Source organism: Suricata suricatta, chromosome 7 (genome assembly GCF_006229205.1).
Source record: "Suricata suricatta isolate VVHF042 chromosome 7, meerkat_22Aug2017_6uvM2_HiC, whole genome shotgun sequence".
Lineage (NCBI taxonomy): Eukaryota > Metazoa > Chordata > Mammalia > Carnivora > Herpestidae > Suricata > Suricata suricatta.
The window spans coordinates 69119268-69141989 of record NC_043706.1 but is presented as its reverse complement, the minus strand read 5'-3'; the positions used below and the strand labels follow the sequence as shown (position 1 = coordinate 69141989).

The window sequence follows — 22722 nt, the reverse complement described above, 5'->3', positions numbered from 1 at the left end:
GAAAGAAACTACTGAAAGAGTTGAAAAGAATTGCCTGTGTGGTAGAAGCATGGATTTGGTAAAGAAAAAGGTAAGAAACTACAATTTTTGTTATAAGGTACATTATTTGACTTTTAAAAATTCTCTCACACCACACAATTCTTGTCAGTGAGTGTAACTAATATTAAATCCTCAACTGCATAAATATAATCTGTTTAATGATGTCAACCAAAATAAATTAAAAATGCTAAATACTCTTTTGTGTACAATGATACTGGGCAAAAACACTTCAAAGTTTGTACCACTCAAAAGCTCCTGAAAACAATTTTCTTCTAGGGGCACCTGGGTGGCTCCGTTGCTTAAACATCCAACTCTTGATTTTGGTTCAAGTCATGATCTCACAGTTTGTGAGATGGAGCCCCTCATTGGGCTCTGTGCTGACAGTGGGGAGCCTACTTGGGATTCTCTCTCTTCCTGTCTCTCTGCCCCTCCCGTGCTCATGCTTGCTCGTGCTCATGCTCGCTCGTGCTCTCTCTCTCTCGCTCTCTCTCAAAATCAATAATTAAACTTAAAAAAAAACTTCTCTTCAGAACATATGAATTTATAGGTGATTAGTGTATTTGTTAAAAAAAAATACGAGAAGAAAAGAAAAACACCTCAATATCATTATGACCTATTTTTGCCTGAAAGGGTAATGTGAATCCTGGAAATGAGGCAGCACAAGGCTTTTAGTATTTTTTTCCACTAAAAGAACTATAGATGAAAGCCATATTTACTTCATTATCTCTAATATCAAGGAATCAATTTCAATTAAATAAGACCAAAAAGCTCAAAATGCATACAAGAAAAGCTTCTCCACAAGATGCCCATATCTGATAATACAATATCACACTTACTCATTCTCTTTTTGAATTGTAAGTATTTTGTACATTTTGGACACTGTCTAGATTGCTCTTCTAGAGCTACCTTTTCTAAATATACCTCTGCCATTTTTTAAAAGTTTTATAGCATTTAAGTATCAAAATTAGAATACAAATTTTATTTTCCTTCTAAATTTAGAAGATATAAGCTTTACATTTATTTATTGTATATTCAAGATAAGTAGAAATAAAATTCAAGAAAATTGCTGCATAAAGAATGTATTACCTATGCTTGCTTTCATCTTTATAGTTCATAAAGCTAATAATGGCTGAATGAAAAGAAATCATGTCTATATGTTGTAGACCAGGGGCGCCTGGGTGGCTCATTCGGTTAAGTGTCCGACTCCTGATTTCAGCTCAGGTTGTGATCTCACAGTCATGAGTTGGAGCCCCATGAGGGCTGGGGCTCCATGCTGGCTGGCTACGGAGCCTGCTTAAGGCTGGCTCTCCCTTTCCCTCTGCCCCTCCCCCACTCACATGTTCACTCTTTCTAAAATATATATATAAAGTATATATAAATATATAACATATAAATATAATATATAATATAAATATATAGTATATTGTTAAATTATATATAATTATGTAATATATTATACATATAATATATTATATAAATATATGTGCTATATAAATATATATATCTAAATATATATAAAATATTATAGACCAGACATGTCAAACGTTACCACAGCACAGATATTTGGACATACAGAACAGTATAGGGACCAGGTCCAAAAAGGAGGGAATCAGAGAGGTCAAGAAGAGCTGGGACAAGGACAATGCTGTGCATTCACCAAATGGTTTTATCCCCTGTCCTCAGAATACAAGAAGATTGCATTTCTCATTGCAGGAAATACCAGAAGTCTTCCCAATGCCACCAATTAGAAATTATCAGGCTACTCTAGTCTTTGGCGTAAATCTACATGATCTTCTTTCATTGCTCTATTTGATTGTCTTAAAACAGAAATGTCTTCTACAAAGCATGTCAGGTTACTGAACCAAAAACACTCTGTTCCTTTTTATGTCATTCCAAACAATCGGAAGTTTGGTGTTTCCTCCATCCGTGTGAAGGGGACCAGAGAGGTGAACAGAGCTACAAAGGACTGTTGTGTGTAGGCAGCCACTGAAGAGTCACTCACTGTCAGAACACGTAGAGCTCTTTTCCCTTTCTGTACTCATCCAAAAAAAGCAGACGCCAAAATGTGGTCATCTGTGAGATACTGATTTGAATCAGAAGGCAAGTCTAATGCTTTTTAACGATAGGTTAAAAGCATTCTGAAGTCTATATGAGAACCAGGAATAAAATAAGTTGAGACTGGCAGTATCAGTTACTGCCTCAGAATCGATATTAAACACTGGTCTCAAAATTTAGTTGGAAGCAGAGCTTGAACTCACCATCCATGAGATCATGATCTGAGCCAAAGTCAATTTGCATTTAACTCTAGAGAACATTCATATGAAGATTCGGATGCCCAGCTCTTTTGTCCTAGCCTACTTTCTTCTGTAAAGAAGCTCTGTAGCCATGAAAGAACTTGTGTTTTGCTCTTTACTGAGCCCCTAGAGGTCAAGAAAAGATTCAGAGTTCAAGTCCGTGAGATGGCATATAATCAATCACTGAGAACTTCTGAAAAACTTTTGAGCCCGTTCCTCATCAGGGTCTTTCAGAATCTCTCCCAGGGCCAAGGCTGTAACAAATTTCTCAAGCTCATTCTCTTAGCTGGAATCCTGTCACATTAAACACTTCCCTTACCAATCTTGATTTTAAAATTTACAGCAAAATGAAAATTGCTTTCCAGGTTTCTTATTCACTCTCCATTCATTAAATATGTACTAGAAAAAAAATCTGCATTAGTTGATTAGCTTGAACAGTTGATTGGCCTTACAGAGTGTAATACCCAAAGGGTATCTAAAGTAATTAGGAATCAAAGAGTTATTCAGAGTATGTCATCAGTGTTTTCCTAGTCACCTCAAGACTTTAAATTCTTATGTTATTTTTAATTCCATAATGAGATACAGATCACAACAGAGTTCTTAAAACATGAAAAGATTCCATTTAAAATATGTTTAACGTAAGAGTACTGCAGCTCAAACATTTCTAGTGGAAGTAGAAAGTGAAATGACTGCTTTGAAAAAGTGTTCAGTAGAGTCTTACAAAGTTAAATCTACATCTACCCTGTGACACACCAATTTCATTCCTGGATGTGTTCACCCAAAAGAAAGGAAACAATATGTTCATAAAGCACCTGGGTAAGATGTCCCTAGCAGCCTTGTACAAAGTAGGCAAAAACTGAAAACAGTGATGGGCATTTGTTCATCAATAAAACAGAGATAAATTGTGATTATATTCGTACAACAGAAATGCTACTCAGCACACACACACAAAAAAGACACAAACTGCTGATACAAGCAACAACGCACATGAACCTCAAAACATTAGGTTGAGCAAAGAAGACAAAGACAAAATTATAATATATGGTGTGATTCATTTATATGAAGCCTCAAAACATGTGTAACTTATCTATGGGACAGTATCAGCAACTGGCTAAGTTTGAGGCAGAGAGAATAGATTGGCAAGGAAAAGGCAGAAGGAGCTTCTCAGCATGATAAAACTGTTCTAGATTTTGTTTTCAGTCTTTACCTGGATTTTTAAGACTGTCAAAAATCTATCAAACTGAACACTTAATATCTGTGTACCTTACTGTATGTAAATCATAACACAATAAAAAAATGTTAAGCTTATTCAAGAAAAAGAAGGATTTGCCAAAGCAATGTTCTTTGAATTCAAAATAAATATGCTTTAGACAGAATAGTTTGATATTTAAAATTTCCATTATAGCTGATAAATAATTTCCATTATAGCGAACAGGTGAATGGTTACAGGATTATGATTTTGAGATTAAGGAAGGGTAACTGAACATCTCAGTTTGCCATAAAGTCATTCCAGTGTTGACCTGATGTCACAGCATTAACAGTGCCACTTTCACTATCAAATGTATTCTGATTTAGACAAAGACCCAAAAGGACACATTAGATAGAAGGACATTTGACATTATTTGGCACAATGTGCTCATTCACTTTTCCATTCATACATTTGCTAATCATCTACTATGTAGCTAAATACAGTCCTTATATTCTTACTACCACTTCACATTGCTTCTTTGTTTCCACAATCAAAACATAAAACAGCTAGATGGACTTTCCCTAAAGTTAAAATAAAATATACAGCTAAAGACAAACTAAGTATAGAAGAAAGCAATCAGAACCTTCTACAAATAAGGAAAATACAGGTCAAGCTTATAAAAAAAAAGGTTATAATTGTTTTGAGCTGTGTAAAACAAAATGTATAAAGATATTCACAAATATCAAATAAAGGAAACCATTACCTGCTGCCCTGTAAAGTATTTTCGGTTCAAAAAATATACAAGGATTTTTATCCTCTATGCATGACAGAAGAAGTCCCTTGGCCTGGAAAGGGCTTCTGGGTACAACCACCTGAAAAACAGATTTTTTTAAAGACAATTCCAGTACAAAATGTAGCCCAGTAAACTCACTTCTAAAAGGGTTGATATTTTGGCAACTAATTGTTACTAATTATAGAAATCTTGTATTTCTAGCCTAATTCCTATTTATTAAAAATTTTACACATTGTTCCACCCCTCAAAAAATTCCACATGTTAAACAAGTGTTTATCAGATGTCCACCATATTCTGGTAATTATGATATTGTTCTTCTCTTAAAAATCTAAACTTAAGAAAAAGAGTCTAAACTTGCAGGGCACCTGGTTGGCTCAGTTGGTTAAGTATCCAATTTTGGCTCAGGTCATGAGCTGACAGTTCATGAGTTCAAGCCCCATGCTAGGCTACATGCTGACAGTTCAGAGCCTGGAGACTGCTTTGGATTCTGTGTCTCCCTCTCTCTCTGCCCCTCCCCCACTCACACGCCGTGTGTCTCTCTTTCTCAAAAATAAATATTAAAAAAATATATATTTTTTAAAGGTAAACTTGTAGGGGTGCCTGGGTGGCTCAGTTGGTTGGGCCTCCAACTTCAGCTCGGGTCATATCTCACGGTTTGTGGGTTTAAGCCCCAGGTCAGCTTCTGTGCTGACAGCTCAGATCCTCAAGCCTGCTTCGGTTTCTGTCTCTCTCTCTCTGCCCTCTCTCCTTTGCTGGCACTCTGTGTCTCTCTCTCTTTCTCAAAAAATAAACATTTAAATTTTTTAAAAAAGTTAAACCTGCATACACATAAAAAAAGGAATCTGCAAAAAGCAAAGTAGTCAATATCTTCTAATACTCTACTGATACTTCCAAAGGGCATGTAACTCTTCTCTAATTTTAATATATGAAAATTTCCTCCTTTCCCATGAATAATAAAGTCTTGATTTCCTTAGTGGAAAATAATCCACTGAACCCTATGGTCTGGGCAATATAATGTCCAGTTATTGCAAAGCTGAAAGAAAAGTGTGGATAAATGCCCACTTCTAGTTGAGAGGAAAGGGCTCCAGGATCTTCTTAAGAAGACTCTGACAATGAAGAAGACGATCCCAGCAGATGGCCAAGCACTCTGTGTGCGTCCTACTGTTCATAGCAACCCATGAGACAGGTGGTATTATTTTCCTCAGTTTAGAATGAGAGACAAAGGATTAAAAGAAAGATCAAATAATTTGCCCAAAGTTACACTCTTTGCTACCCCAGGGGGCCTCTCACAGTTTTGACAGCAGAGCCTGAAGTCTTACTACACCATTTTGTCTCCAATCACAGACATGTCTAGTTTTTAATGACTGTTAAATAACAGTCTGCATAAATCCCAGTGTTACAGAGGAAGAGTTATTAAAAGAAAACTGAATTTATCTTAAAGACTCAAATAAGATTCCTTGAAACAAATTACATTTGGATTTCAAAATAAATTTTACATTATTTTAAACAGAAGGATTCTTATTTGAAAAACTAGCACAGGGGCACCTGGGTGGCTCAGTCGGTTAAGCAGCCAACTGCGGATTTTGGCTCAGGTCATGATCTTACAGTTTGCAAGATCAAGCCCAGTGTCTGGCTCTGCACTGATGGTGTGGAGCCTGCTTGGGATTCTCTCTCTCTCTCTCTCTCTCTCTCTCTCTCTCTCTCTCTCTCTCTCTCTCTCTCTCCCCCCCCGCCCAATAATAGCACAAATCTCACTATCTTCCATAAAGTAGGCTGAGCACATTGCTTACCATAATACACAATGTCTTTATGTTTCAATGTTAGTTTCTCTTCCTTTGCTTTCTTTGTGCATTTTTAACATTTTGTACTATTTTCATTTGGTATTAAAAGAAAAGAGAAAAGAGGGAAGCAAAGAGAATAGGGACCAGGAGACAAAAATCTGTTCTAAAAAATGCTAGGTAAGTTCAAAGACTTTTGTTGTTGTTGTTTTTTTAATGTTTATTTATTTTTGAGAGACAGAGCATGAGCAGGAGAGGGGCAGAAAGAAAGGGAGACACAGAATCTGAAGCAGCCTCCAGGTTCCAAGCTGTCAGCATAGAGCCTGATGCAGGCTCTATACGAACCCACAAACCACGAGATCATGACCTGAGCTGAGGTTGGAAGCTGAACCCACTAAGCCACCTGGGCGTCCCTAAACTTTAAATGTGAATCAATGTTCAGATCAAGCACAAAAATAACTGTTGCTTCAAATGTGACTTCTGTTCCAACCTACACTTCTAGCTTACATTGAAAAATTATGCAACCTCTACTCAGCTAAAAACAAAACAACAACAACAAAACACTATGACTTTGCTCTGATGGAAAAAAATAAAAATAAAACAGACACATGTTTACAACCAATTCATGTTATCAAACACACACACAGCCCTGGATAGACATACGAGTTTCTATCATGATTCCCTGGAAATCTCTTCAGCAAACAGAAATAGAAAAGATCACATAAAAAATTAAGACATACCGGGAACCTGGGTGGCTCAGTTGGTTAAGTGTCTGACTCTTGATTTCGGGTCAGGTCATGATTTCACACTTTGTGAGTTCAACCCCCACATCTGGCTCTGTGCTGTCAGAGCATGGAGCTTGCTTGGTATTGTCTCCTTCTCACTCTGCCCCTCGTGCACTTGCTGTTTCTATCTCTCTCAAAATAAGATTAAACTTTAAAAAAGAAAGTGAGAGATGCCTCCAACTTATCTGATCAAGTCTTGCCTTACCTGGACTAGAAATCACATCTGGATAACAAAGGCTTCTCTTAGAGTGAAGCCAAAGTCCTATCCCTCTGATTTTCAGGTAAATATGTACTAAACAGATTTATTAAAATTAACCCATAATTAGTTAAGTGAGAAAGCCCCATTAGAAAGAAACAGAGCTTTGAAAGAAAGGGAAGACAAACCAACTATGTTCATGGTCTTATTCTTTGAGATCTGTGAAATTAATGTCAGGGTCACGCCAGCGCTACTTCAACAAGAATATTCTATAAACCTGGGAATTGGATAGCCGATCTAAAATAAATACTCTCTTTCTAAAAAAAAACAATTAAGTTCACATGAATTCCATAAATCCTGTTTGCAGTTCCTCTAGATAAGCACATTAGTTAACAGAATGAACCAAAATGGAACTATCCAACAGAGATAAACTAAAGCACATAAATGAGAATACCTTGATTCCTGGGCAGTGAGCAAAAAAGGCTTCAGGACTCTGAGAATGATAAAGAGCCCCATGGCCGACACAGCCCCAAGGGGCCCGGATGGTGAGGCTTCCACAATTAAAAAGATCTCCAGAGCGATAGCGATACTTCGCAGCTTCATTAACAATCTGAGGGGAGAAGAGAGGAGGGACGGTTCACAAGGAGTCCTTTATTCCCACCCATTTCCTTACCATTTTATCAGAACTTTAAATATATGCCCATAACAAAATAACTTGTTAAGGTATTAGCTCGAAGACAAAAAAAGAAATTCTCAAGAGGTGGGAAAGTGGAGGCAAAACTTCAATACTTCCCACACTCCAACTAAGAAATGCTCACCTACAGTCAAATGAAATCCTCTCACCTGATCAAAAGCAGGGAAGATGTAATCTGCAAACTGAATTTCCGCAATGGCAGTAGCCCCCGTGACCGCAATCCCAATTCCAAAGCCAACGATTCCTTGTTCACACAATGGGGTGTTGAAAACTCGATCTTTTCCTAATAAAAAGAATATGACAAATGAGAGTTATGTAATACACAGTACAACTGAAATTGAGGGAGTAAAGGGTGATGGAGAAGAAGCAGCATAGAGTAAGTGAAGGAAGTAAAAAGTAACTACCAGGTGCCTAGGTGGCTCTGTTGTTAAGCATCTGACTTTCTGACTTTAGTTCAGGTCACGATCTCACGCTTTGTGAGCTAGAGCCCCACCTAGGGTAAAAACAGAAGCCCCACTTCAGGTAAGCCCACTCTGCTCTCTTTCTCTCTCTCACTCTCTCTCTCTCTCTCTCTCTCTCTGTCTGCTCCTTGCTCACCTGCTCGCTCACTCTCTCTCCCTCTCTCTCTCTCTCAGAAAGAGAAAAAGAAAGAAAGAACAAACAGAACTATGGCCAGTTTAAATAAAAACACAATTATATCAACTGTAAGTAATCTTGGTGTTTCGATCGAAAGATAGATTGTCACTCTGGGATAAAAGAAAGCAAATCCCAACTACTTAAAAGAAAACACTGAAACCATAAAGGTAACAGAAAAGTCATAAGTAAAAAGGAAGAAAGAAAATAAACAATGAAAATCCTAACCAAAACAGGGTGTTGTCACTGCAGGAATCATAGACAAAGTAGTCTTTAAGGGAAAAGGTGTTACCAGAGATAAAGCCGGAAAATTCAAAGGGGTCAAGTCACAACAAGGAGGACATAATTCTAAAGTTATACTCATGAAACAGCATGGGCTCCAAATAAATAGGAAATATTAACAGAATAAAAAGGAAAAATAAATTAATTCCCAATATGGCAGGAAATAGTAATATACCCATCTTGGTAATGGACAGAAAAAGCTTACCAAAATAAAAGGGCAAGATTAGGTAAGATTTTAAGACGATTAGCAAATACAACCTGACATGAACAGGACACTGCACCTAACAGCCAAGAATCTAAACCCTTTCTGAGTTAGCAGAACGCTGACATTCACTGACCATAGACCAGGCTATAAATCCAACCTCAACAAACTTTGAAGGATTAAAATCCTACAGGGTGGGTTCCCTTCCCACAATGAGATTAAGCTGGAAGTCAATTCAATAACAAAAAGAAATAGAAAAATCCCATGTTAAAAAAAAGTTCAAATATGTGAGTATTCATGGCTCAAAGAAGAAATTATAAGGAAATTATGCAGTATTTTGAACTGAATGATAAAAACTATGTATTAACTTATGGAACTTCTGAATTCAATAATGGTAGAGTAGCTTTTATTTTAAGTTTATTTATTTTGAGAGAGCGAGAGAGAGAACACACTAAAGTAGGGGAGGGATGGAGAGTCAGGGAGAGAGAACCCGGAGCAGGCTCCACACTGCAGAGCCCTGTTGCAGGGCTTGAACCCATGAACTGTGAGATCATGACCTGAGCCAAAACCAAGAGTCAGACACTTAACCAACTGAGCCACCCAGGCACCCCTAGAGTAGCTTTTTCAGACTAATCCTGCCACATATATTATAAACTCTGGGCAAAATATAACAAATAATTACTTAAAGGCATTGGAGAGCCAAAAAGCAGACCTACACCCAAGAGGGCTTAACCTTTGAAAGAAAGGAAGAGCAGTGAACATGCATAACACGTACAAGGCTTGTCCCCTGAAGAGATTCCCCATTCTCTGTGACTGGGGACTGCTAGGATTCAGACAAGACAGACTCAGTCTGTGTTACCTCGAGATATCAGAGAACGGGGTCCAGGGCTGCCAGGGGCTCGACATTGAGGGAGTAAAGCCCCTACAAGAAGAAAACTACATAGGGGCACCCCAAAGTCTGTGCACAAACTCTGCTGAAATCTTTGGCTGGCCTCCATGGCTGCAGGAGACTCCAGGAGTCCAGCAGATATCAGCCAGAAGTAAGGCAAGCAGAGATTTGCTCTGTCCACTAAGGAGAACACAGAGTCTGGAGTTTGAAACTCTTCAAATTCAAAGAGCTTGTTAAACACTTGAGGCTGTCCATTGAAACCACAAGGTACACATTGCTAGTGTTCAGTTCTCCTTTGAAATTTCAGCACCTCGTGGCCAATATCAGGATTTTGTGAAAAATCCTAATTTCAGGGAAAAATCCTAATCCTGGAGGGACACAAGTAATGACCACAGTCTGGCCAGATGACCCAAAGTTTGTGGACAGGTCAGGGATTCATATTTCACTTCTGAAATCGAGGGATACCAGTTCTTTCTGGTGCACAGACCTCATTCTCAGCTCAGTCATGCCTTCTGAAAATGAGCCGTGACGAGGGCAGGTGCTGGGAAACGCCCGGTAGACACATCCTGCAGGCTGCACTCTAAAAGCAGCTGCGGAGGCTTCAAAGCACAATTCATACTCATCACAATCTGTGACTATGTTCTGAAACAGTGACCTCTATCACTCATCAGTTCCCTCTTTGAGAATAGCTTGATTGTTTCTGAAAATCTGTAATTCCACTGAACTAAGAACAATGCATTTTTAGAAAATGAACCAAGATTCCAGGTGCGTCCAGTGGAGTCCACACCCTTGAGTACCTGAACCACCTTAACCAGATGAGCAGTGTTCTTATTCATTCCCTGCTGCTTCCACTTCTCTGCATTCAAGCATTTTTCATTTTTCAACTCCGTAAATAGAGCCCCCTCCTTTTTTTTTTTTTTTTTTGCTGCTAAAAGGTGGCAAACGAGTTTCTCGGAACCATTACTCAAACACATGCTTGGTCTGAGGAAACGGCTTAATTTAACAACAGCTGCAATGATGTGAACTAAAAATCTGTTTCTATTTTCTCCCAGCCAAGTAATGATTGAGGGTAAGAGCACACGTAAAGTGCACAATAGTGACAACTTCCTCTATGGGATAATGCAATTAACCTGATATAAGGTCCGGACACATAGTATCCCAATGGGTAAATTAATACAGACAGGGGTTGTTCCAGGAGCCAAGACAGATCCAGCTCTCAGTTCTATCTCCACAAATTACTAAACTCCCTACGGTTCAATTTCTTATCTGTAACGAAAGAATCATGATACTAAAAATACTAAAATAACTTATATACTTATTCAAACATTTATAAAGTATTTAATATTGTAGGGACCCTATTCTAGATGCAGGGGATAAGCAAACAAAATAGAGCAATCCTATCCTTGTGTAACTTACATTCTAGTTAGAGGAAACAGACAAAAACAAAATAAATGAGTAAAATATATAGTGTAAATGATGACAAGTGCTGGAGAACAGTAAAGCAGGGAACAGGTAATTAGAATAGGAGATAGGGCTACTGTGATTTTAAATAGGAGGATAAAGGAGGCCCCACTGAGAGGTGAACTATACAGGAAGAGCTGAAGGAAATGAGAAAGTGCACTATGCATATACCTTAGGGAATAAGATGGTTTGGGCAGAGAGATCAGCAAGTGCAAAGGTCCTGGGGTATGAGTAACTTTATTGCATCAAGGGAAAGGTAAGAAGTCCAGAGTGCCTGGTCTGGAGTAAGAGAAATACTGGTAGGAGATGAAGCTGAAGAGTAGAGAGGGTGGGATGGGAGGCGGCACACAGCAGGCAGGGCCTTATAGGTCACTGTAAGCCCTCTTTTACTAGGACAGAGAGTGAGTCAACAAGCAGAACACAGGAAGCCATTGAGCAAAATCATGCCATTCTCTCAAATGCATTCCATCTCTTTAGCCGGTATTTGGTAAACAGCCTCTAACCAAGCAAGAAGAACATAGCAATCCTGATTACAGGATACTGCAATAATACCAGTTGGGAGATGATGACACATAATTGCAGAAAAGGTATGAGACTGTATATAGTCTAAAGATAGAATCAAAAGGATTTGCTGATGAAATGGATGTGGAGTATGAGTCAAAGGAAAATGCCAAGGATGATTCAAAGGCTTTGGGCTCAGGTCATGCAACCTGAAGGAGAGAGTTGCCCTTAACTAAGAAAGGACAAACTATGAAGTATGTTGGGATAAGATATCAAGAGTTCAGTTTTAGACATGTTAAATTTAAGATGCCCTCAGATGTTAAGGCAAAGCTATCAAATAGGCTGTTGGATATAGAAGTTGAAAGTCTTCAGCATAAAGATAGCACTAAAAACCATGACACTGGATGAGACTGCCAGGCAAATTTAAGTGTGTACATAGCAGAAAGAGCCAATGTTAAAAAGACAAGAGGTGAGAACTAATATAACCAAAGTTGAAAAAAAAAATCCACAGTTGAGAGGAAAACTAGGAAAATGTGCTGGCCTAGAAGCCTCTTCTAAGAAGCGAGAGTAATCAACATGTGCTGTTTGTTGCCAATTCAATGTGAGATGAGGGTTGAAAATTGTATGATATTCACATTAGCAGTATCTGCAAAGTATGAGGGAGGGAGAAAATAAAAGCCTACATCTAGAGATAGCAGGATAAGAGAGACTGATGACAATGAGCAATGATAATTATTTGGAGAAATTTTACTGTAAAGGGAAAAAAAGGAGACATAACTAGTGGGACAAAAACATGGGATCAATAAAAGGAGTTTTTTGGTAGGACAAAAAAATTAAAGGTATATTAGCAGGCAGATAAAAATGATCAATAAGAAAGGAAGAAAGAGATGAGAAAATTAATGATAGAGAGCCAGAATTGGATCTATGTCTTTAATGGAAAGGAAGGGGTCTAGTGTGGAGAGGTTAACAGAAAACCTTGCATTCAGAGTGCAAGAGAAAAGTGTGTGGGCACTGACACGGGTACAAGAGTGCGTGCCATGGTGAGAACCTATCAAAGTTCTCTCTTTATTGAATCTACCTCCTTGGAAAAATATGAAACTAGGTTATTAGTAAGGAGTAAGGAATGCGGAGGCAGTGTTGAGGAGAGAAAAGTAGTAAACAGGAATCTAGGAAAATGGAGGAGTGAATGGACCTAGAAGGTGCAGCACGATGGGAGGTAGTGCAAGTGTCCCCTGGAGAGTACTAGTCTTGAACTAAAAGTGACATCAGTTGCAAGAGGACGTTTTTCCCAGCAACTTTCTATTTAAGATAGAGTGTTTATAGATTTTAGATACTAACTTTGTCAGATATGTAATTTGCAAATATCGTCTCCTATTCTGTTGGTTTTCATTCAGTTTTGTTGATTGTTCCCTTCCCTGTGCAGAAGCTTTTTATTTTGATCAGGTCCCAATAGTTCCTATTTGCTTTTGTTTCCTTTGGCTCCGGAAACATGTCTAGTAAGAACTTACTTGGTGGAGGTCAAAGAAGTCACTGCCTGTGTTCTCCAGGATTTAGATGGTTTCCTTTCTCACATTTAGGTCTTTCATCCATTTTGAATTTATTTTTGTGTATGGTGTAAGAAAATAGTCCAGGTTCATTCTCCTGCATGTTGCTTTCAAGTTTTCCCAACACCATTTGAAGAGGCTATCTTTTATCCATTGGATATTCTTACCTGCTTTGTCAAAGATTAGTTGGTCATATCATTGTGGGCCCATTTCTAGGTTTCCTATTTCATTCCATTGATCTATGTGTCTCTTTTATGCCAGTACCATACTGTCTTGATGACTACAGCTTTGTAATATAGCTTAAAATCCAGAATTGTGATGCCTTCTTCAGTTTTGTATTTCTTTTTCAGTATTACTGCAGCTATTTGGGCTCCTTTGTGATTCCATACAAATTTTAGGACTGTTTGGTCTAGCTCTGTGAAAAATGCTGGTGGTTATCTTGATAGGGATTGCACTAAAAGTGTAGACTGCTTTGGGTAGTATAGACATTTTAACAATGTTTGTTCTTCCATGGAATGCTCTTTCATTTCTTTTTATCCTCTTCAATTTTTTTCATAAGGGTTCTATTGTTTCCAGAGTAGAGATCTTTTACCTCTTCAATTAGGTTTATTCCTAGTTATCTTATTGTTTTTGGTGCAATTGCAAGTGGGATCAATTCCTTGATTTCTTTTTCTGCTGCTTTATTATTCATGTATAGAGATGACACAGATTTCTCCACATTGATTTTATATCCTGTAACTTTGCAGTATCCAAAATCTATAAAGAACTTATCAAATTCAACACCCCCCAAAAAAAACAACCCAGTTAAGAAATGGGCAGAAGACATGAACAGACACTTTTCCAATGAAGATATCCAGATGACAAACATGAAAAGATGCTCAACATCACTCATTATTAAGGAAATAGAAATCAAAACCACAGTGAGATACCACCTCACACCTGTCAGAATGGCTAAAATTAACAACACCAGACACAACAGTTGTTGGCAAGGATGTGGACAAAGGGGAACCCTCTTGCACTACTGGTGGGAACACAAACTGGTACAGCCTCTCTGGAGAACAGTATGTTCAACATATGGAGAGAGCTCAAGTGTCCATCGACTGATGAATGAATAAAGATGTGGTATATATATTCAATGGAATATTACTCAGCTACCAAACAGAATGAAATCTTGCCATTTGCCATGATGTGGGAGGAGCTAGAATGTATTATGTTAAGGAAAATAAGTTAATCAGAGAAAGATAAATACCATATGACTTAACTCATATGTGGAATTTAAGAAACAAAGCAGATGAACATATGGGAAGGTGGGAAGGAAGAGAAGAGAGGGAAGCAAACCACAAGAAACTTAAGAATAGAGAATAAACTATAGCTTATTGAAGGAAGGTTGGGGGAAGGGGCTAGATGGGTGATGGGTACTAATGAAGCACTTGTTGGGATGAGCACTGAGTGTTGTATGTAAGTGATAAATCACTGAATTCTACTCCTGAAATCAATATCACACTGTATGTTAACTAAAGTTTAAATAGATAAATAGATAGATAGATAAATAGATAGATAGATAGATAGATAGATAGATAGATAGATAGATAGATAGATAATTGGGGGGCAGTTAGCTATAATTGGATTTTGTCAAGCAAATAATGACATGAAATTCAAACTAGGTATAAAGGGAAGGAGGGTCATCAGGGAAGTGAGATACAGTGACACGGCGGTGGAATTCAGGGCTTTTAAGAATAGGGTCAAAAGGTTATTGGATTAAAGGTACTAGAAGCAATGAGCTGGGGAGGCCAAGATAGATGTCTGAGTTGGAGATGCTTTAAATTGAGATTTTGGAGGGACTGCAGTTATTCCTGATAATGACAATATCTGGGATAGGATGGTTAGAGTGAGAAGCTGAGGTAGGATGGAGGCCAAGATCCTACCAAAAATTAAACACTGAGATTCCAGAATACTGAGGATACCATCCATGTGGAAACTAACAGTACTGGAGAGACAGACAGGGAGTCAAGTTAGGAAGAAAAAGGAGGGACCTGGTGTGAATGGATGACAAGGAAGGATAGTATTAGTGTTCAGGATTCAATAATTTACTGAATTATTTATTGCTAGTGTTCAGTAAGTGTTTATATTCAAAGGAAAAATTAAATAATTAATCCAGAAATCAAGTCTTTCTTTCCTTTCTGAGGTGATGAAAATCAGCTTTTTGATATTTAGAACCAAATTTCTCAAACTCACTCCTATTAAATAGTAGTCTGTGATTATATAATAATAACAATGATCTCACACCAACTACATCCTTTAGGTCAGGTGGAATATACAATGGATAACCCTGAAACATATGACAATTTGAAACAATAATCCAGATGATAAATAAAATCTAAGACCAGTTGCAATTCCTAACCCTCAAAGGCAGCTTGAATCTAATGGCGCCATAGTTTCTAAGCTCAAGCAGAGCGGCAGGGAGGACCCTTCCTCAAAGTGCTGTTGATCAAGCTCAATAAATGCTCACGTGGGTGGCCAGTGACTTTGATTTCATAAGAAGGAAAAAACTAGTCTTACTCTGAAATAGTTCTTCAATGCCCAACAAGCTTTGACTAGGTCAGAAAAAAAAGAAATACTACTTGAAGTACTTCTTTATAAACCTTAAGTAACATAGTAAAATTCAATTAACATTTCAGATAAACTTACTGGTGGGGATACTGCAGGTACCTAGAAAAAAGGACCTTCATACAACATGCCATCTTCTTCTTATGTTTTGCTTCAGTTTTAGGCTCTCTCTTTATATAATTCCATGATCTTGCATCCATGCAAACATGTGTAGAAGGCCAGACATTTGATGATTTAAATAACGGGTACATCAATATCTCGTTTGTTGACAAAAATCAGGGCATAAACTCATACCACCACTTTCTAATAGTTTTCTTCTTTTGTAAAGGGAACATGATTAAGAAGTTCTACATCACTGGCAGCACACCAAGATTAAAGATACTGCCCACCATGTAATGCCGAATATCAAAAGAAAACCACCAGATGGCTTTTCGAGCCAAAGAATCACAGACAGACAGAACTAAGTCCAGTGAACCCTGTTCCCTATCACAACACTGAGGCCACAACTAGCCCAGAAACAGTGAGAAGAGTGCAAAGAAACAATAATTAGAAAAAAGAAGCACCAACCATGGGTTAAGATGACAACCAATAACCTCCTAGGAGGTTACGGAAGTCATTGAGTACCTCCATCTGCTTAGTGCCTATTTTTTGGAACCCACAACTAGTTTTAAATGAGCTTTCCTTGTGAACACAGTAGTCCTACAAGCTATTCAGTCTACCGTGGGTAGAATTACATTTTTTATTCCCATAAAATTTCTGAAAAGGCAGCTTTTAAAAACTGGCCATGTCTAAGCAACATGTACTTCCTTAGGACACAAATCTGAATAGGTGAGAGCATCCTTCCAGAAAAGAGATAGACTCCATATGGAAAATATGAATCCTAGATTTCCTGAGCAAAAAGAGTAAGTGAGGACATGAAACATTCATGACTAAGTTGCAAAATAAACCAGAGGAAAAGCCATTACAGATACAATTTTGGAGAGGGGCAAAGAGGGTAGATAACATATTGCAATAATTTCAGTCACAGACTTTCTAGAATATGTTGTGATTCTACATTTTAAAGTTTACTGATAAAGAATTTGATAAAGATGAAAAACATTTGTTTTAGGGCCAAGTAAAGCAAAAATAAAAGTTAATCTAGAAGATCACTTCTACCTCTTAAAATAAGTAGTAAAGTAAATAGAATGTTCCATTCATTAGAAAAACATTTAGAGAATAAACATGCAAATTTTTTTTTCTTAAATTTATTTTTGAGAAAGAGAGAGAGAGAGAGAGAGAGAGAGAGAGAGACAAGATGAGCAGGGGAGGGTCAGAGAGATAAGGAGTCACAGGATCCGAAGACAGGCTCTAGGCTCTGAGCTAGCGGTCAGCGCAGAGCCTGACGCGGGGCTCGAACCCAAGAACTGTGAGATCATGACCTGAGCTGAAGTCAGACGCCCAACTGACTGAGCCACCCAGGTGCCCCGCAAACAAATTTTTAAAGAAGAAATACTAACTAGAATGACTGTATAATTCATCTTCTAAACTGAAATGTCTGGAAGTGTTATGGATCCTAAAAATAATTAACAGATGTTAATTGATCTCAACAGGCCTAAAGTGAGTAGTCCCAGGAAAACAGAGCTGTTCTGAATAATCCAAGACTTACAGTCACTATTCTTAGAATTAAGTAATATTATCATCCACATAAAAATAAAGAAAATATAAAGCCACGTGCTCACATTAACCATACTAGTCTACCATGTATTAGCATCCTAAATTAGGAAATTCATGACTCAGAGCTAGAAAATTAAAAAGTGAATTGAATAACCATTCTACCATCAGGGTAATGGTCACAGTTTACTGCCCAGGGCAGTACCATGATCTCTGCAGCCCAGCCCCGCAAGTGTAGAATATGCATTGCCCTGCTTGCTGAGAATACTGTGGCAAACAGATACCAGCAGCCAGCCCTTTATTATTTTTAAATTTTTTAATGTTTATTTATTATTGAGAGACAGAGAGAGTTACAGCACGAGCATGAGAGGGGCAGAGAGGGAGAGACACAGAATCTAAAGCAGGCTCCCGGCTCTGAGCTATCAGCACAGAGCCTGATGTGGGGCTTGAATCCACAAACTGCGAGATCATGATCTGAACCGAAGTCAGAAGCTCAACAAACTGAGCCACCCAGGCACCCCAGCAGTTAGCCTTTTTAAGGGCTGATCAACTGTAATAATAAACTTTCTAGTTAGAGGTCATGCTTGGTGTCTACTATCCAATGATTGATCAGTGTGATAGTATAAAAGCCTGGTCATTTCAGCCCAAATAGAAACCATCAAAAAGGTCATTATGACTCCAGAGATCTCACAGGATTTGCCAAGGTGGTCCTAGGACTTGTATCACTTCTGGGCATCTCCCTCTGCCTCTTCCTGCTTTGAATTGTAATACTATAATAGTGTACTTTGAAAGTAACACTATATTTATGGTTCCAAAAGACTACAGGTCTGAGGTTTCCAGATTTAGGAAGTTCAACTATATTTACAATTATCATACAACATTTTCCAAATGCCTTCAGGCAACAATGGGTAGAAAGGGCCATTTGTAAGCCTTGTCCTATAGATTCTACCTCTATATCTCAGAATACTCTTGGCAAAGAGATCTGAGTCATTATAATGGGTGAGAGGAAAATTAAAAGATGAAAGTCAACTAGGAACAAATACATATACTTAGTAAATGTTTACTGAATGGACAGATCCAACAATCACTTCCAAGGATGCAATGACTAGTTTAAAAGTTGTATGCTCCTTTCCTTAGAACACAGACTGCTTCCTTTGTCTTTGGACATTCAACAGTATCTAGCACAATGTCTTGAATTTAGTAGTCATTAAATACTATTACTTGAATGAACAGGCTTACAAGACCCATCATGCTTGGGATGAAAAGGCATTTAAGTCTGTGGCAATCAGAACAGGGTAATGTCCCACCAAGTACTGAAAACACATAGATATGACATCAAGGCAAAAAGAAATCTTGTTGAAATAGACTTGTACTAAGTAACATATACGTGAAATTTTTCTCTCACTATAGAATTGGAAACTGTGACAAGGAGAAACTACTCAAGCATAAAGATGAGAATTACCATTCAATTATCTCTATCAATGCCTACTTCTTGACCATGGCGACATTTAAAAAAATATTTAAAGTGGGTGAGTGAATAAAAGTGATCAAAATAATATTAAAATAAAAATGATAGCCCAGATCAGGGGAAATTATAAAATCAGACTAGATCATATCTTAAAAGTCTAATTATCCACACACAAAATTAGTGGCTTATTTACTTCATCACTGTATTTTAGGTGGCCACATCTTAGAGAAATCAGTTTTGGAAATGACAGAAAAGCAAATGAGTTAATTTTAAGTAACTCATAGAGACTCACAGGGGGAACACCTGGCTGAAGGTTAACCATTATGATTATGATACAATAATGGTCAATATCATAGACTACACTTTCCCAAACCAGCACTAGATGAACAACTTGGTTAAAAGAAACATTCTCTTGCACTCTTAATGTCAACTTCAATCAGTTTTATTATGCTATTTTAATACATACAAAACTAAACAGTATTTATGGCCCTGATATTACAAAGGCAAAGCAAATTTATAAATACAAAAATAACTATATAACCAATTAAATTCAGATTAACAGCAAAGATAGAGTGTAACAGAACACGTTTCCTGCTAAAATCACGTATCAATGTAGTTTTAGATCTTTTTTTTCCTTTAATCATTCTAATGGGGAAACAATGCTTTTTTACTTAAATTTACCCTACAAAATAGTATGTGTGATCTCATGGCTTTCTTTACTAAGTGAGATAATCAGACTTACTAAATAAAACCACCTATAATCATTCATTGAATGATAATTTTAAGAAAGTTGCTTCAAGAGAAAGTTGGCATCACAATTATATCCAAATCAGTGTTAAATGTGTTGCTATTCAATTATTTCTAGAATCAGGTAAAGAAAGTTCTTCCATGTATAATTACTGATAACTTTACTGCTAGTGAACTATTGAAAGGTGCTGTATTTAAAAAAATGGAATCTGTGAAATTCATCTGACTCTAACGTGAATATGCTTTGATAATGCAGGATAATCCACATTTTTGGGTGTGGCCTAAGGGATTCACCTATCACCGTGTGTTATCTGGAGCTCAGTGAGACTTTCATCCACTTCAGACCCTGTGACATAGTTCAACTTCACGTGGCACAAACACAGCAATAAGCACAAACACCAATTTTCTCATGTGGTAACACTTAAAAAAGTATACAGCATGTATCTGGATGACCCAGAATGTGGGTTTTTTTTTTAACTATTATCACTGATATTATACCCCTGCCCAAATTTTAAATCTCACTGAAAATATGAAAACCCCCAGAATATCCATGGACACACAGAGTTAGCCAACAGCAATTAGAGAAACAATATCCCAGGAAAAGAACATAGCAAATAATCAACTCTACTGTTCAATTTTAGGAAAAAAAAAGTTCTGCTTGGAAATAAATTGAAAAAGTATTTTTAAAATAAATTACACATGGGGAGTGTGGCACTTGCTTTAAAACATTATTAGTAACCAACAGTTGTTGTTTTTTTAACCTTGTATGGTTAACCTGAAAAAAAAGTCACATGGGGTAAATTCATTCTTCATTTAAACAAAGATTCCTAAGGGCACCTGAGTGGCTCAGTCATTTGAGCTTCCAACTTCAGCTTGGGTCATGATCTCATGTTCATGGGTTCAAGCCCTGCATCAGGCTCTGTGCTGACAGCTCAGAGTCTGAAGCCTGCGTTGGTCTCTGTGTCTCCCTCTCTCTCTGCCCCTCCCCTGCTTATGCTCTGTGTCTCTTTGTCTCTCAAAAAATAAAATGTTAAAAAAATTTAAACAGGGAGGAGCCAAGATGGTGGAGAGGAAGGGAGCTCTGTAAATTTCATCTGTCCCATTGATCGAACTGAGAAGGACATTGCTCTCATCTGCAAGAGCGGAAGGAGAAAATACGGACTCTAGAAGGAAGAGAACCTGAAGGATACCTGAGTGAGTGAGTGCGAACTGGGGAGATTGGAAAACGGGCCAGCCTGAGACAGGCAGGGGAGGTGGGAGCCCCAGCCCAACGCGGGGCAAGCACGCGGAGCCCGAGAGACAAAGGGAAGAGACAGAGAGACTGAACACGCTCATAGTACTGTCTCTGGGGAAGAGGTAAAGAACGCTTAACTGCGCTTGGAGAGAGAAGCTCACTCCATAGGTAACTGCTGGGCAGCCTAAATCTCGAACCCAGTTGGCGCAAGGGAAGGAACAGCTTCTAGCCCAGCGCCATCTTGGGAAGGAGTCGGCCACCACTGCAGTGGTGGTGTCAGGGGTGCTCACTTCGACCTCGGTTTTGGGAGTGGGAGCACGCACCTCATTTCCACAGCGCATCTCGCCCCCAGCATTGGCCGCGCGAACCCTGAATCCCGGGTGCCAACCGGGGAAAAAAAAAATAGCCCCCACCTCTACATGATCCCTGCAGAGCATTGGTGGTGGTGGAGACCTGGGTGTGTGCCCAGGCTACAGGAGCTCCCAGCTCATTTCCAGCAGCTCCCAGTGCCGCCTCCAGCAACAGCTACGCCCTCATTCCTCCCCCAACTCTAATGCAATCCCTGCCAGGGGTTGGGTCTGTGACAGTTAACAGGCACATCACCTCCTGCTGTGCATCTTGCCCCAGGCAGGGGCAGCCAAAATCCCAGCCTGAGCCAAGACAAATTGATTCCTCTCCCTAGAAGCCAGCAACCAAAACAAAAACATCTCATGAGTGGTAGCATAAAAAGTGCATGGACTGGAACTTTGAACCTGGGCGGGCCTTGAAAATACAACTTGGCTCAACCACCACAAAAAGATATCGGACTCATTAGAATGGCCTATAGTTCATAGTTCAGCAAAGCTTGGCTTGACACCTGCCTATCTAATCTCCGCAAACCCAAGGCTGAGCCTCTGAGAGCAGCCTCCAAGACCTACCACATCAAACCACGCCTATCCACGAGAGGGAGCTGCTGGGTTTTTTTAGGGTTTTTTTTTGCTTTTCTTATAAGTTTTTTCTCTTTTTTCTTCTTTTGTTTCTATTCGCCTTTTTCTGTACGTATTTTTTATTATTATTACTTTTTTTGTTACTTAAATTTTTTTAAAGCTTTTACTCCTTATTTTCCTTTCTCCTTTCTCCCTTTTTTTTTCTTACCTTCTTGCAATCCAGATGTATTCTCCTATATCTCATCCCTACCTCTCCCCTCAACTGGTCATACACTTTTAGACTGTCCACTGTCCTTTGTTGTCTCTGACCCCCTTTACTTTTTTTCTTTTCTTTTTCTTTTCTTCATCTCCTCTTTTCATCTCCTTCCTCCCCATTCTCTTTATTTTCTTTCCCCCTGTTAATGTGTTTGTTTGTTTGATTTGCTGTGCATTTGTGTGTTACTGTTCCCTCTGTGTGTGTCTGTCTGTTTTCCTTCTTAGGGCTACACCATAAACAAGCCAAAGTGTGCATGACGGCGAGTCCCAAACATTGCTGAGTAGGGAAATAAAATATTCAAAGGCACAACAAGAGAAACTGAGAGACACCATTAAAAGAATATTCCCTGAAACAGCAGGCCCTGGACAGTCAATAAGCCTCCTTTAACAGAGAAATATTAATAGGTGCACAGTGCACAACGAGCTTTCTAAAGGTGACAAGAGACAGAAAACTAGCAAAAATGACAAAACGAAGGAACTCTCCCCTGAAGAACCTCCAAGAGGAAGTCACAGCCACAGAACTGCTCAAGACAGATCTAGACAACATACCGGATC

At 38.5% G+C, this 22722-nt stretch overlaps 1 protein-coding gene across 3 annotated transcripts in view; it reads right to left on the bottom strand.

The window, feature by feature from the left end:
• BCKDHB (branched chain keto acid dehydrogenase E1 subunit beta) overlaps positions 1-22722 on the bottom strand; it is a 215422-nt gene that overhangs the window by 151914 nt on the left and 40786 nt on the right. For all 3 annotated transcript variants that reach the window (XM_029945196.1, XM_029945195.1, XM_029945197.1), the window contains exons 4-6: positions 7918-8051; positions 7529-7684; positions 4286-4394 (exon numbers count right to left, since the gene is read on the bottom strand). In XM_029945196.1, coding sequence (XP_029801056.1) covers positions 4286-4394; positions 7529-7684; positions 7918-8051 — 399 coding nt within the window. The remainder of the gene's footprint in view (positions 1-4285; positions 4395-7528; positions 7685-7917; positions 8052-22722) is intronic.